Below are 15,259 nucleotides of genomic sequence, written 5' to 3' on the forward strand. Positions count from 1 at the left end.
TAGGGGGAAAAATAGATTTGAAGCAATCAAGAGTAAGTTCAATGAAACCATCCTCTAGGCAAGAATATTTTTGTTTCATCTATGAATACTTGTCTCCTTTAAATAAGGACTGTTCAAAAGCTAGAGTAGAATGGTTAATACTTGTATTGTTATAGTACCTTCTGTAAGAACCCTGAAGATTTCAGAATGCATTGCATTTCTTCACAGTGGAACTTATAATTATTTTTTCAGATAAAAGCAAGTAGAAAAAGTAGTAATTGGCCTATGCAAAAAGCAGAAGATGCTTATCTGATTTTTCTGAATTAGTCTTAATTTAAAAATATTAATCCACATTTGCATGATTTTCACAGCCTTGCAGTAGTTGCAAGTATTTGGTCTGAAAATAGATCTAGAAGACAGTGAAAGGGATTTGTACAAAGTGCAAATTATACCTATATTGTGGGGAGATGAATGAAAAATATTCTGTGGGCTGAAATTGTCTGTCCCAGTTGTGAAATTCCAGGGTCCATGTGTGTCAGAGAAGAAACTAAAATTAAAATAAAGCTGCTTTAGAGCTCTCCTCACTTGCCTAAGTATTCTGTGGTCTGAAAAACATCCCTTAGAAAACATATGTGGTTGAGTGAAAAGATTCTTTGTTCAAAACAAAGTTTCTTGTAACAGATTGGCTGAGTTTTGGACATATTCTGCCGTGGGTGGATGGCAGAGTCTGGATCCTGTGATATTACTCAGTCTTTTATCTGTTCTGGCAAACCTTCGACTACAGTAAGCCTTTAGCTTTCTTGTGAAATTTATATTAAGCAATTTTTTGATAAATTTGGATTTGTTTGGAAATAGAAATATTTTCTATTTCCTTCAATGCTTGCATTTGAGACTTCTGTATTGGTGGCAGCGAGAGGTTTTAATGGTAGCACTTCCCTGTATGGGCCTGGATTGCTCTTAAATCATACCACAGAAAAGACTTGCATTATTTAGAACTGAAATCCTGCTCATGTTTTGCATTTAAGGATCTTAAAGTGAAACAGCATTGGTTTTCATAAAGGTTTTACTCTGTTTTTTCATTAAGTTTCTGTACCTGGGATTTGGTGGTCTCAGTAGCTGATTTATTTCTTTACAGTACCTGAATTATCTAAATGGAGGAAGTACATGGGCTGATGCTTATTCACTATCTGACCACTTTTGGAAGTTTGCATTTTGGTCAGTAAAGCCACAGTAGGCTGTTCTGTTTACATGATGGAGGAAGAAATAAAACGTGTCCAATATTCCCACCCACAATAGTACTCCATCCAGCCAGTTGTCTTTCACATTCCAGCTATGATAGGGTAAGCATTCCCTCCTTTATGGTTTCCAGTTGGCCTTAGTGATGTTGAAAACAGTGATTGTACAGTAGCAGATGAGCAAAAGCTTGTGGGAAAAAACATCTGGTACTAGGCTGTTGTGTCCATTGATGCTTCAGTTGCTCTGGAATGATCTGCAAAAACACCCAACTGTGTCAAAAAAGTGTGGTATTATTCTGGGAGAGAAAAGTCAGGCAAAATAATGTAATTTCATGTGAGTTTGACTTTCCTTGCCATTTTTCAGCCTTTGAGGTCATAACTAATGGTCTTTTCACCTCTCTTCAATCTTAACAAAATGACAACAGATGTGGTGAAGCACTGGAAGTAAAGCAGAAACATTATTCAGAGTCCAGATAAAATGGGACTTCACCAAGTCCATGCAGCTAGTTAATGATTTAAATATAAGAATTTAATGTTTCTACTGCAAGTAAAATAACAATAACATTTATCTTATTTATAGTCCTTCCTGTTGTCACTCCCACCCATCGCTGTTGCTGCCGTCTAGCTCTTGGCCTATGTCAGCAGCTGATGTGGCCCTAAGGAGACAAAAGCACTACACAAAGTAATGGGTAGTGGCTCCTGGGAATGGATGTGAGATTGGTGGGGATACATTTACAGGCTGAGTGCTTTTGCTGGAGATTTTCCTTTTGTTTTGATGTGACTTCTTTCTGCATTTGTACAATGTTGGGTGGCAAAGCATTTGACCCACAGAAGTGCTAATGTTGATGGAGACTGAAACAGAACTACTCAAGTGCGCTGACACTTACAGGTGTTTGGGTATTTCCAGCACCCTTGAGGGTTTCAGGCCTTCTCAACTTTACATCATCCAGGTGCTGTGTCTGTTTGGTAGCCAGCAGTCAGGCCCTCACCTGGGACATGCACCACTGCCTTTGTCTCCAGGTGCAGGAGCTCCCTTTAAGCGCAGGCTTGCTTTAAGTATCTTCATAGTCAGTTTTTTCTTACATTTGTGGCAAAAGAGCTTCTGATACTTTGTTTTCCCAACGTATTTCAAAGCACTGATACCCACCCTAGCATGCAAGAAATGCTATTAAATGGTACATGTCTCTATGAAAAATTGATAAATCTTACAAATATAATAGTAAAATACATGAGTTAGTGTTGCTTTGTCACTAGGTAGTAATTTTTTTCATGGTCTGCTTAGAACTGTTGTATTTCAATAAAAGAATAGTAGTTACTCTGGCACTAAAATCTGACCGTATTGTCTCCCCTGGGGAGAAGTGATATGGAAGTTAAGTATGAAGTCAGCAATCATCCATCAAGTTCGAATTATATCCTGGTATACCACAGATGACAAATCCACCTCTTTTCCCCCACAGTAGGTTTCCTTGTCTTCTAACCTTCTTCCTTACATATTTATTTCAGTATGCTTTCAGTTTTCATTACACACAGTCCTGCTCTTATTTCTTTTGTATTTCTCCTTCACCTAATTATTGTGACCATTTCCATCAAGCCTGACATTCATTAGCTAATAGCTTTCTATTCTTGTGTGCCAGGTTTACTGAGTAGCATTACGCACAGATAATTGACTTGGTGTGAACTGTGAGCTGGACTGTACAAGAGTCAGATTTTTTTGCAATTTTTTTCACATTCTTAATGCACACACACACATTCTCTGGACTAGGAAATAGAGCATGAAGTTGTTGATACAGCTGTTGTCATGAAGTACAGGAACAATGGGCAGTTTGGTGGTTAACTCTTGTGGTGGTATTGCAGGGTAATCCTAATTTCCTTGGTATGGTTGTTACCACCCTTTGCCTTTTAAGTTGGGAACTTCTTTATTTTCTTGGTATGCTGTGTGTCAAATAAACTGGGAATACAACAGCAGAATAGTAAAAAAAAGCTGAAGCCAGCTTTTGGTGTGCCTGGCCATTCATACTATTTTGTGCAGTAGACAGCAGCCCCTTTCTCCTACTTTGATAGATAAAAGTGGAATATTTTTGCTGTGGAAGATCACACTGTAGTAGTTCCTTCCCAAGTGTTGTCCTACTTCTGAAGTGATGAGTCAGCTTGTAATACAAGCAAAGCAAAGGAGTATTCTGTTCAGCACTAAACTATGCAGATTAACCTAATCCTTTCTCTAAGCTCAGAAACCAGAAAAAGGCAATTTTGACCATATTTTGCTGCCTTGACACTTAATGTTGACAGCTGAGAAGCCATTTTCTACCAGTTCTTTGATGATGTTAGTGTTACACTGTATTAGGAACAGTGCAGTGATGACAAAGACTCTATAGCCTTGGTTGCGAAAGAGAGCAAGTTTTATTCTTCCAGATCTTTTATAGACAGTTCCGAGACGGTCCAAAAAGATAAAACTTTCATTGGTCATCAGACTAACGCATCACCATCATTGGACAGTTGGGAACAACACCCCTCGACCGTTTCTTGCAAGAAAACAACAAGGCAACAAACAGCACCTGCAAAGGTTGTTTTCCTTCTCTAAGGACTGTTTGGATTCCTCCTTATGATTTCCCAGCCAGAGTGAGGAAGTTGTGTACTCAACTTTCCCACAGGCTCAAGCTAGTGCCTGAAGCCTAAAAATCTCTTATTCAACCATTGTCAGTTCCCACATTGCTAGAAACTGGATCAGAATATGTTAAAGTGTTTATTTTTCCTTACTTGCTGTTCCCCATTGCTTTGCCCCACTGGGTGCTAAAAATGTTGTCCAAACTGTTCAGAAGCACATCTGAAAACTAAAACAATCATTCCAAAAGAAACGAGCAAAAATCTGACAGTGTTACTGTCTTCCAGGGGGAGCATCTGTTTGTGAAAGGAGGTTATAATAAATTTTCTCATTCTGATGGTGTAATGTGAGCAGAACAGAGAATTAAAACAGCAGCTGTTAATTTTGTTGCCGATTTTTTTTCTTAATTTACCTTGTGAAAAATTTCCTTTGGTGAAAGCAATCTACCTCTTTAAACTATCATTTTTGTACATACTGGAGGTACTATAGCATTGGATTAAAAATAGGAAGTACATGACTGAAGTTTTGTAGTGACCAACTTGAAACTTAAGTAAAGATCCATTATATTTGTTTTAATGATCGGATTGAAATATTTGCTGCAGATGGTTTTTCTGTTTGTGTAGGATAGAGGAGCATGTTTAGGAGGAGAGTAGATGGGTTCAAGAAGAAGAAAATTAAAGGAAAGGGATAGAAATGTATATTCTGGCAGAAGGAAAGAGATTCAGATTTAGAGCTTCTAGCATAATTGGAAGGAGGAAAACCATTGTAATACAATTAAGTTGGGTTAGGCAGAATGAAGAGTTTATCAACAATGAGTTACTAGCATTGCAACACTGTATCAAAGTTCAAAATATTCCCAAAACAAAATCTGCTCAGCAAAGTTCCCAGGGCAGTGGCTAAGAAGTAGAAGTGATACATATTAGATATTGTTTACCCAATCTTTTAGGGTTTTTTAAAACACTGGTACCAGTAGATGGAAGGATACATATATATATATATATAAAACTTTATGTCCCTCAGAGGTTTTACATCTTTATCCCCTTATCTTTATCTTGTTTTGGTGTATTGGTATATCTGCTTTTACAGCTTTCTGCTAGATACATGAGTAGTGGAAACACAGCTGTATAATATCTGGAAATGACTACTTTTGCATTGAGACTTTGGGTGTTTGTCAGTGATGGTCACTAGTGACTTTCCAACTCTGATGATTATTAAGGTGAGTGGTGCAAGATGCAATGAGAGATGATCTTCAGCTGTCTTTGTGGGCAAAGGGACAGTTTTATTTAAGACTTATTTTATAGTAGTACCAGTTTGGTTTACGTTAACTGTCATACTAATAGAACAATATATTTCTGACAACTTAATTTTAAAGATGTTTAGACCACTGAGGGAATCTTGGAACGATAAGTAAATTGGTTTTCACCAGATGTCTCTCTTAACATCTTGTGTGTAGGGGAATTTCTATAATTGAAATAGCTTGTTTATACCAGACCACAGAGATTTATGTGGCTTGAGTAAGCACTTAGCACAGGTGTGCCTCTAGTCATGACAGGCCCCTGTGGAGGGTAATTCAGACATGTATATTAGACTTATTCTTGGAATCCCCTTCTGTAGGGGCTTTGTCTTTTCTCTGACTGTTTGGAGCCTGGGAACACTGCCTTCTGAAATGCTGTGGCTTGGTTTCACGTAAGCCAGCTTTCATTGTAATGATCCATGGCAATAGAGGGGGGAGAATGGGAAGGAGAATGCATTCATTCACCTTTTGAACATGTGAGGCTGTGGCAGGTATGCATCTGTTGCAAACATGCAAGACAGAATTTCATCCCCATATGTTTATTACTTGCCTCCAGGGCAACCCTTCTGTAGTTTAATCAACTAATTTATGGCAGAGTTGGCTAGCATTAAACTGTTAATTATTGTATGATCAATTTGTATTCCTTCAGAATTCATTTAATCACTTGATCTTCTGTTTTGCCCCTTAGAACTAAGCAACGGTTTTGGTACCGTACACAATGTCCTTAGTAACAAAATTTTGAAGCTGCAGTTGTCGGTATTTTCACTGCAGTGATTTCTCCTTCTGAAAGACATCTATCTTCATAGTGACTTGTGATGGTGAGACAGAACTGAAGATGCAGCAGTAGGAAGGCTGACGGATATGATGGCATTTTAGAAATCTTAACCAAGATGGTTTTTGTGTTGCTTTGAATACTAAGGCAGATGTTTTCGGTCTTTCTAGTAAAGCATAATAACTTGGAATTCGGTGGAAAAGGAGGAAGAGCTGACTCAGTGTCAGATAATACTGTGTCAGTCGTACTTTCGTGGATCTGTTCCTTTGATGTTTGTTTTCAGTACAAATCTTTGTTTAAGCAACGAAAGCATCTAAGTTGGCCCTGGCTCTAGAAAAGAAACTCTCATTCTTCTTGAAACCACTGATATACAACTGTGGCTCATGAAACTGAGAATCAAAACCTATGAGATCTGTTATCACTAGGATCTGGGTGCTTCCACAGGCTTTATGAGTTCCATTAAGACTGACATTGGAATCTGTGGAAAGCCTGCTAGCTATTAATGTACGTGCAGAATGGTGCTAATACTGGGGAAGGTAAATTGGCTTCACCTGACCTCAAGAAGTTGGTTTCCATCGCTTTCAACTCTGCTAGAAAAGCTGCTAGCTCAAATCACAGACAAACATAAGAGGATCCTGGGTACATCATCTGTTCATCCATTTCCGTACTAAGTAAGAAACCGTGTTTAAATGGTACAGAATTAACGCCCTGTCACTCTTTGTACAGACTGAAACTAGTATTCCATGCAGTGTTGCCTTTCCTCTTTGTTACTGCAACTTGTTTTGGCCAGAGCAGAAGCCAAAGCATGACATAGATGGAAACATCTATCAAAAAGTACTAAAAATATAACAATGACAAATTAGGAAATTTTTCACAAGAGTCTGATAGCAAAATACCTTGATGCTTCTTGTGTTGCGCCAAAGATATTCTTGAAGAATATGGAGGAAGCCCAGGAAACATTTTCATTTCAAAGAAAAAGGACTGTCTCATCATAACCTAGATAAGAGGAGGCCCAGTATTTAATTTCTACCTTTATATCTCAGCTTTCTAACATGCCTTGATTGACTGTTGTCTTTCAGCACTTGCAGTCTGCCTGGCTCTCAAGGAATAAAACAGTGGGGTCAAATCAAGGGTCAGTAATGACTCTTGAAAGTCCATGTGGTAATGAAGTTTCATTAATCCTGTCTTGCTGGGCAGAATTTCTGTGAGCTGTAATTAATTTCTCATTGTCAAATGCTCATTTTCCATAGGACAAGTTCCAAATCTTTCAGGATTGCATGAAAACATATGTGAGCACTAATGGATTATTACTCCTGTAAGGACACACATGCACGGTAGACTTCACTGAAGATTGCTAACAATTTTAGTGTTGCCTTAAGCCACCCTGCTTTCCTTTGCACTTGCACTTTCAAAGAACGTGATGATTTCCTATGTTAAGTTGTTTTGCTGCAGCATTTGGATGGTGAAAGCTGTTTGAATGTGCTTTTAATACCTGATTTGGTTCACCAGTCCCCTTTACACACTGCTGGTTGGTTTTTACCATGCTACTTAAGATCAGCTTTTAGCCTGTGCTGCAGAGGGAAAAGAGGAGCAGTAGTGCATAGCATCTACAATTTGACTGGCTCTATGCATGCACACAGGAAGAGATTTCGTGCATGAGCCTTGCTGAAACCGGGGAAGGCTGATCCGCCCCTAACAAGCTGACACACATGTTCCTGCTGGTTTGGCACTTGTTCTTCCCTGGTTGCTTGCAGACTAGGTCCAGTGTCTTTGCTGCCAAACAGTCTCGCTTTTGAAGGCTAGGAACATGAAAGATTTTCTGTTAAATTTTCTACCTATTTTAAACCTCTGTATCATCCTGTATCACTCACAGATCTTGAAAATCAGCAGACAAGATTGGTATTTACTTCCTTGGTATATTGGCTCTTCTTTGGTACTCTGTATCTGTGCCTGAACTTGTTTTGGTAGTGTTTGGTAGGTTCAGCCTGGCTGGATTCCAGGCACCCACCAAGCCCCTCTGTCAGTCCCCTCTGCACCTGCACTGGGGAGAGAAAATATAATATAGGATTCATCAGTTGTGGCAAGGACCAGGAGAGATCACTCATCAAATACCATTACAGACAAAAACAGACTTGAATTAGAAATATCAACTTAATTTAGTAGTGAAAAGTCAGAGCAGGATAATGAGAAGTAAAAGACCTTAAAAAAAACACATCTTCCCTTCTCCCCAGCTCTATTTCCTATCCCCACCAGCACAGGGAGACAGGGAATCAGGGTTATGCTCAGTTCATCACACATAGTTCCTGCTGCTGCTCAGGAAGAGGAGTATTTCCACTGCTTTGGTGTGGGGTCCCTCCCACAGGAGACAGTTCTCCATGGACTTCTCCAGCCTGAGTCTATCCCACAGGCAATGAAACTGCTGCAACATGGGTCACTCTTCCTGCACTTTTCCCTCACTGGCTGCAGTCCTTCAGGCACAGCATGGGTCCCTCAAGCAGTCACAAGTCTTGCCAGAAAACCTTCCCACAGGTCTGCAGGTCCCTGTCAGGAGCCTGTTCCAGTATGACCCTCCCACAGGGTCACAGCCTCCTCGGGCATCCACCTGTTCTGGAATGGGTCTCCTCCATGTGATGTAGGTGGATCTCTGCATCCATGTGGTCCTCCACGGATTGCAGAGAAAGCTCAGCTCTGGTGCCTGGAGCACCTCCTCCCCTTCCTTCTGCACTGACATTCGTGTCAGTTGTTCCTCTCGCATATTCTCACTCCACTCTTCTCTTGATGCAGTTACATCTGCACAATAACTATTTGGTTTTTTAGTTATTCTATTGAAATATGTTGTCACGAGGGTGTTACCGTCACTTCTGATTGGCTCACCCTTGGCCAGTGGCACATCCAGCTGTGCTGGACATGGGAAAAGCTTCTAGCATCTTCCGCTTTCCTACTCCCAGAACCTGGCCATGCAAACTCAATGTAGTTAGGCCAGATATTGATCATCTGGCTATTGTTACCTCAGTCCTGAGTGATCGAAATTTAAAAGAGGGAGAAGTACATTAACTCTGTAAGTGTAGAGAACATGTTGCCTGTTTGTTTGTCATGGACTAATACAAGTGCAGAAGTAGTACTTGCAGAAGAGAACTTGCACTGAGAGTATTAAACAGGGTGTAATAATTGATTGTAGGTAAAACTTAGAAGCAAGTGAGACCATGTTGATTAGCATAAGCAAAATGCTTTTGCAGTGTCCTAGCAACCTTCTGTGTGTTCTGCATAAAAGATTTTTTTTTTGAGGAGGAGATTGAAATTAATTAATATTTCACCTATTTACAAGTTCTTCATTGAAATTCAGGTAGAAACGAGGGGAGAGTAAGGTTTTTGGTTTGAAAATCTGACAGATGGACAAGGGTGACTTCTGGCAGTTACAAGTGAGCCCGTTGATACTGAATAACATGATAAAGAGAACTGAAATAGATGCTGGAAAGAGATACCATTCTTAAAATTAATATTCAAAAATTTGGATTGTAAGATTACTATCCCAAGCAGTTATTACAAAGAAATAGAAAAGGAGCCAAGTTTGTAACTAAAGAGTCAAAGACTTGCAATAACTCAGTCTCTTTTGTTGTCCTTCTCAGTGGTCTTTTGTCATGATAATTTTTCTTACTACCCTGCATCAAAAGAACAAGTTCTGGATACAAAAGATCTATGTAAGTACTAATTATTTTGTTAGAACTGAACACAAATCATGGTAATTAGATTTAAATAGCCTCTTACCAGGAAGGTATATACAAAGTATGTATCAGCTGTGATACATGGTCTCTGTCCTGCTGTTGAGCTCATTCAGACAGAATATGATCTGTGAACAATAAATTTGTTTCTTCCTCATTGTGGAGCAATCAAATCAAATGAAATGTTCCTCATTTGTTATGGAGGGAAGCAAAAAAAACCAACCCAAAATCCCCTAAACCCATACTTTCTTGTCTCAAAGTTTTACTTTACCTTTACAACAACACTGTACATCTCTAAATTACTGCATTTAAATTTCAAATTACATTTTGTTATTCTGCCAGTTCTTTAGGCAGAATAGGTACAAGCTAGAAAAAGAAACACTATATACATTCTAAGAAGCTTTTCACTTTGCAATCAATGAGTGACTTGTTAGCAATTCCTGTTAGCACTTCTTCATCTGCTAGAAAGAAGTAAAAAAGTTAGACTTATTTGAAGAGGCCCAAAGGAAGGAACCTTCTGTACCTTGGTTTCTTGTGGTGCTTCTGTTGTGCACTGAAGTATTGCTCTAAAAATGAATATGCTTTTGCCAAAATGAAGAGAACGAAATTCTAGGCCTCAATCTCTATTCTGTGTGATTAGGGAAATGGAGCATTTGGTCATGTTAAAAATTTTGCAAAAGAAGCAAGAACCGGGAGCTTAACCATTGGTCTAATTTCTTCTCACCTTGAGCTGTCCCACAAAAATCTTTGAAGCAGTATTTTGTGAATTCTGAAGCCCTGTAAAGGGGTAAATGATTTTTTTAAAATTTTCAAAGAATGAACAATTTCTTTATTATTGAACTAAAAGCAGTATTTTAACATTGTAAATGTGTGTTGCTTATAATGCAGAAGGGTTCGAATAACACTTTTGGATTTTATTTATTGGGAACCCCATTTTAGTTATTAGAAGGAATGATTCTCCCTGACTCAAATAAAAAAAGCTGTGTTAGCTTGGGGCTGACACTTGAGTCTTTTCATGGACTGCTGAAAATTGTCCTGAAGATTATTTTCTGTAATTTTTGCAGCACATTTACCTTTTATAGGTTTTGATATAATCCATGATTGTTTGACTACAGAGGTTGTGGGATTTCTTTTGTCTGGTTGGGGTTGGTTTGGTTTGGTTTGGTTTTTTTGAAATTTATGCATCCATAGAAAAAGAAAAAGCATCCTCATGTTTTCTAAGAGCCTCTGTCTGTAGTGTCTGTAATGACATTAAAAACAGAGTAGCTGCATAATGATGGTATGTAACTGGCTCAGTGATTTTTGATGTGGAGTCTTTGGAATAATAGTAATACAAATATTGTTTTCCTTTAATAGTAATACAGATTTTTTTTGCTTTGTGGTGCTTTACAAAGTGGGTTAAAATCAGTTCAGGGGCTTGTGTCTCCATTAGTTCTGGAAGTCTAGTTCCCTCATATTCTGTAGCTTTATGTTGCACTGCTGGTGCAACTCGTGCGGTCACTTTGCACTAATATAAAGAGAGAGGATAATTAGATGCTGCTAAAGCAGGATGTATACTTGTGGGTTCTGGTTTACACTTGACAGTGTAACAGTACAACTTCCCAGCTACAGAGGAATATGTCTTATATCACAGCATTCTTGAGTTCTGCCTCAAGGTGTTTTTAAAGTTCTTGGGTATTTTGGTTCTTTTAAAGTTCTCGGGACTCCTTTGCCACTAAAACAGAGCAGAAAAAAGTAGTTTAATAATGATGGGGGAGGGAGTCTGTGGGGGTCTATATGCATTCTGGAATTGGGCATGTTATTACTGATCAAAAAGATAGTTTTTCAATAGTAACTTAAAAAAATTGTGCATAGAGCTTCTGCTCTTAACATATTTACATGAAGGGTATATCCAGCCTATGTGTGTATCTGGATTTACAAAAAAGTCTTCTAAGCAGTTCAAGAAAAAGCTGCTATTACTGGCTTGCTGAGAGAGGATTAATTAGGAAATGTCTTCCCTTATCTGGATTTCTAGAAGTTACAGTGGTTCACTTCCTCTTAGCAGAGCATTATACAGAATGACACTAGACACTATATTAAATAATGATGTTATTACGTATTTCTTCTCTGGGGCTTGGTACTTTGGTGAAATTTGAAGTTATTTGCTAGAGAACTGTTCGGCTGTCAGATGAAGGGATCAGCCTGAAATAATATGTAATAGGGAATGGTATGTTTGAATAACAAAAAGCCAGGGAAAATCTTGAAATTTGGGGGATCTCCAGGAAAATCTTTTTTGCATAAATACTAGCTTTACTCTGCATACCTTTTATTCCCCTTCCTCCCCCACTTTTCTCCAGTACTGATACTCGAAAAGGTGGAAAATGGAGATCTGAGCAACAAGATGTTGAAGATCACGGATTTCGGCTTGGCCAGGGAATGGCATAAAACTACCAAAATGAGCGCAGCTGGGACATATGCCTGGATGGCTCCTGAGGTCATCCGCTCTTCCATGTTCTCCAAAGGCAGCGATGTTTGGAGGTATTGACTTGGCATTAAGTGATTGGAAACTAAAGAGTAACTAGACCTGCCAGGAAGTTTCTTTTATATATAAGAATGAGTAATAGTGAACCGAATATTAAAATTCAGGTCTTAAGAAAACTTATCCACCAGCTTTCCGTCTGTCAGCCTTGCCTCATTGCTGTAGAAAGTAAGTGGTGGACCAGCTACTGCATGCCTTCAAATTTTTGTTGTTCTATAAATTTTCATTCAGATTATTTTGGGATTTATAATCCAAATCCCCTCTGCTTTATCTAAACCAACCTTTTTGTGCTTATTTGGCTATTAACTGACATAATCAAAGGCCATAATACAATCTGAGAAGTACTTTATTTTTTTACTGTTTTACATACAAGATAATTCTGAAATATTTTGTTTTGGTAGTAATCTGTCACTAATGTATGTGTACACAAACAGACTTTACTTAATTGAATTCCCCTTGCTGTTTCAATCTGAATACTATGTTTTTCGCTTTTATAATAATTTCATTAATTATTTCCATCCTTCTAGCCTTTTACATAGGATAATCTCTTATCTGGGTCTATCTGAGTATATAATCCATAAATAGTAACTTGCATGTTATATTGTCTTTTTCATTCATGCACTGGAATTTTTGTGAAGGAGCTAATTACGTGGGGAGGAGTGTAGGGTTTGGCCTGTATGCTTCCAGAAATTGAGTTTGAATACCACTGTTAAGTGGATTGGTAAATACAGAATTCAGTAAATGGCTCCAGGACAGTGACTTTTCTGGATGCTGGATGACTTAGAATTAGTACTGAGTATCTGAAACAAATGAAATAGAGAGAATTTTGGTTTCTTTGTGGTGAAAAAGGTGTTGAAATGTCAGGATCTTTGTCTTAGCAGTAAGATTCTGTCACTGGCCACTAATGCTTCTCCACAAGTGAGTGCGTTCTGTAAAACCTGTCAGGATAAAGAAATAGCCCAGCTGGTAGACTTGTCTAGCTTTTATGGCAGCTATTTGGTGTGGGAATTTTCATTTTCCTTGTCCAGTTTTCCTGAATAGATAATGTATTGCTTTGTGACAAGTCTGTGAACTTGCATTTTGCACTCTAATAGCATGGATAAAATTCTGACTGTGTAATTAAATGTAGTAACTAATCTGAGACAAATTGAGCAAGAACTAGGCTTTTATTTGGAGTGAAGTCCGGCAGAAATTAAAATCTTAAACCTGTGCACCTTTTCTGTGCACATGGTGATGGTACTGTTTTGTACACAGCTTGTCAAGCTCAAACCTAAACTTGCTGTTCTCTGAAACAGTGCCAGGAATGATCTTCAAGGGTAACCTGAGGGAAAGGGGGAACAGTTTTCCTGAAATCGTAACTTTATTAATCCAGGCATGCTATGAACAGATCAGTAAATGTTCTGTACCAGTATGAATTTGTTTTAAGAAGTTAAGAATTATTCAATTGGTTGGTGATTTTCATGAAGGTAACACAAGTGCCTCAATACTTGTGCAAAAGTACCAATTTGGTCATTGATTTAAGGACTGTGAATCACTTAAGGACTGTAACTAACTGAAATTATTTGTTCATTTTTCAGAATACTTTATTTCTGCTTTTAAGATTCCTTCATCTCTTTCTCTTGTTAAAGTTACCAGTCTTCCCTTGAAAATAAGTTGAGTTCCTCACAATACTCTCCTTTCAACAGTTATCACCATTAAGAGAACTTCTATATTGTCTCTGAATAAGCCTTTTCTTTTTTGTGGCTAAAACCTCTATTCATAGTTAAACAAGATGAAAAGAACGTGTATGCTGAGGACAAATGCTTGACAGTGCAATCACTGCAAGTCTGTCAATGATTGTAAGCCCTAGATTTTACAAAAGCAGTCATGGACTTGTGTAATAAATCCTGTCCCCACCCAAGGATGCAACCTGAAATTCTTAACAGGATGAAGTTTTTTATCCTATTAGACTTGCCCCACCTCTTGTCCAGTTCAACCACTTGGTTAATCACTGGAGTCACAGGGGTTTTTTTTGCCTGACAACCTTCCAGTTGGTCTATGCAGCATCAACAGAATTGTCTCTAATGTTCACAAGCCCTTTTATTTCAACACCTTTTCTTTAAAGCTTATTAGAATCATACTGCTGGCTGAACAAGGCTGCCCAGCCTTTGAACAAGAATCTTGTTCTGCTTGTGTTCTCGCTGCACAATAAGGTAAAGAAGATGTATGCTAGGACTGAAGTTTCCTGAGTCAGTCTTATCATAACTGACTGCTTCATCTTTTCAAAACGTGTTTCAAGGTCCATTTAAAAAGCTCCATCTGTTTAGTCTAGAGTAGGGTTGGCAAAGAACTTAAAAAGAGTGAAGAATGGCTACACACAGTATTTATCATCAGGGTCTGGGCCACTGTGAAGCTTGTTCATAGTACCAGTACTTAGTAAATCTTGCTAGTGAAAACTTGTTGCTGTAAATTTTGCTGTGCTGTACCCACAGGCTCTAGATGTACAGTAGAAGCCTTGTGCTTATACTGCACAGAGGACAATGAAACTACAGTTTTATTTAAATAAGTCCATTCCTGTAAATCTGTTATGTGTTTGTATTTGCTTTGGATTTACAGGGATAAAGTTGAAGCATGGGTATTGCAGCTCATCTGGTACGCTAATGTTAGCAGGCATATAAATAAAATTTTTCTGTCATTTGGCTGTTTAAATATATTTCTTGTTTGCTGCACACTTGTATTTTTTACTTGTGCTGCTTAAAAGACAGTCATATTGTCAGTACTATTGGTATGTGGAATATAAATGCATCATACAACCTTCATCTGAGTTCTCTGTGGTCCTCAATTTGGAATTCTTTAAGCTATATGTGTTCTGAGACCAGTGAAATAATTGGGAATTTAATTTCCATTTAGGAATGGAATGCCAGCTAAAACAATCAGATTAGCAGGTGAGGAAGTTTCAGGCATTCAGTGCTGGGTCTAGAAACTTCAGTCATTAGAATAAATAGTTTTAATCTAGTGTTGGTCAAGCACTTCCATCCACAGCTGACCACTTGTAGGCTTCTGTAGTTTTCCGTGTGTAATGAAGCACTGGCAAGACTTCAGTACCTGACAGATCAGTGCTGACTGACAATATTAGGAGAAACTCACCTGGGAGAAGCACATGC

At 38.4% G+C, this 15,259-nt stretch overlaps 1 protein-coding gene across 2 annotated transcripts in view; it reads left to right on the plus strand.

Moving 5' to 3' along the window:
• Positions 1 to 15,259, plus strand: part of MAP3K9 (mitogen-activated protein kinase kinase kinase 9) — a 61,682-nt gene that overhangs the window by 15,948 nt on the left and 30,475 nt on the right. For both annotated transcript variants that reach the window (XM_058856764.1, XM_058856774.1), the window contains exon 3: positions 11,935 to 12,115. In XM_058856764.1, the coding sequence (XP_058712747.1) occupies positions 11,935 to 12,115 (181 nt within the window). The remainder of the gene's footprint in view (positions 1 to 11,934; positions 12,116 to 15,259) is intronic.

The sequence above is a fragment of the Poecile atricapillus genome, chromosome 1 (assembly GCF_030490865.1).
Source record: "Poecile atricapillus isolate bPoeAtr1 chromosome 1, bPoeAtr1.hap1, whole genome shotgun sequence".
NCBI lineage: Eukaryota > Metazoa > Chordata > Aves > Passeriformes > Paridae > Poecile > Poecile atricapillus.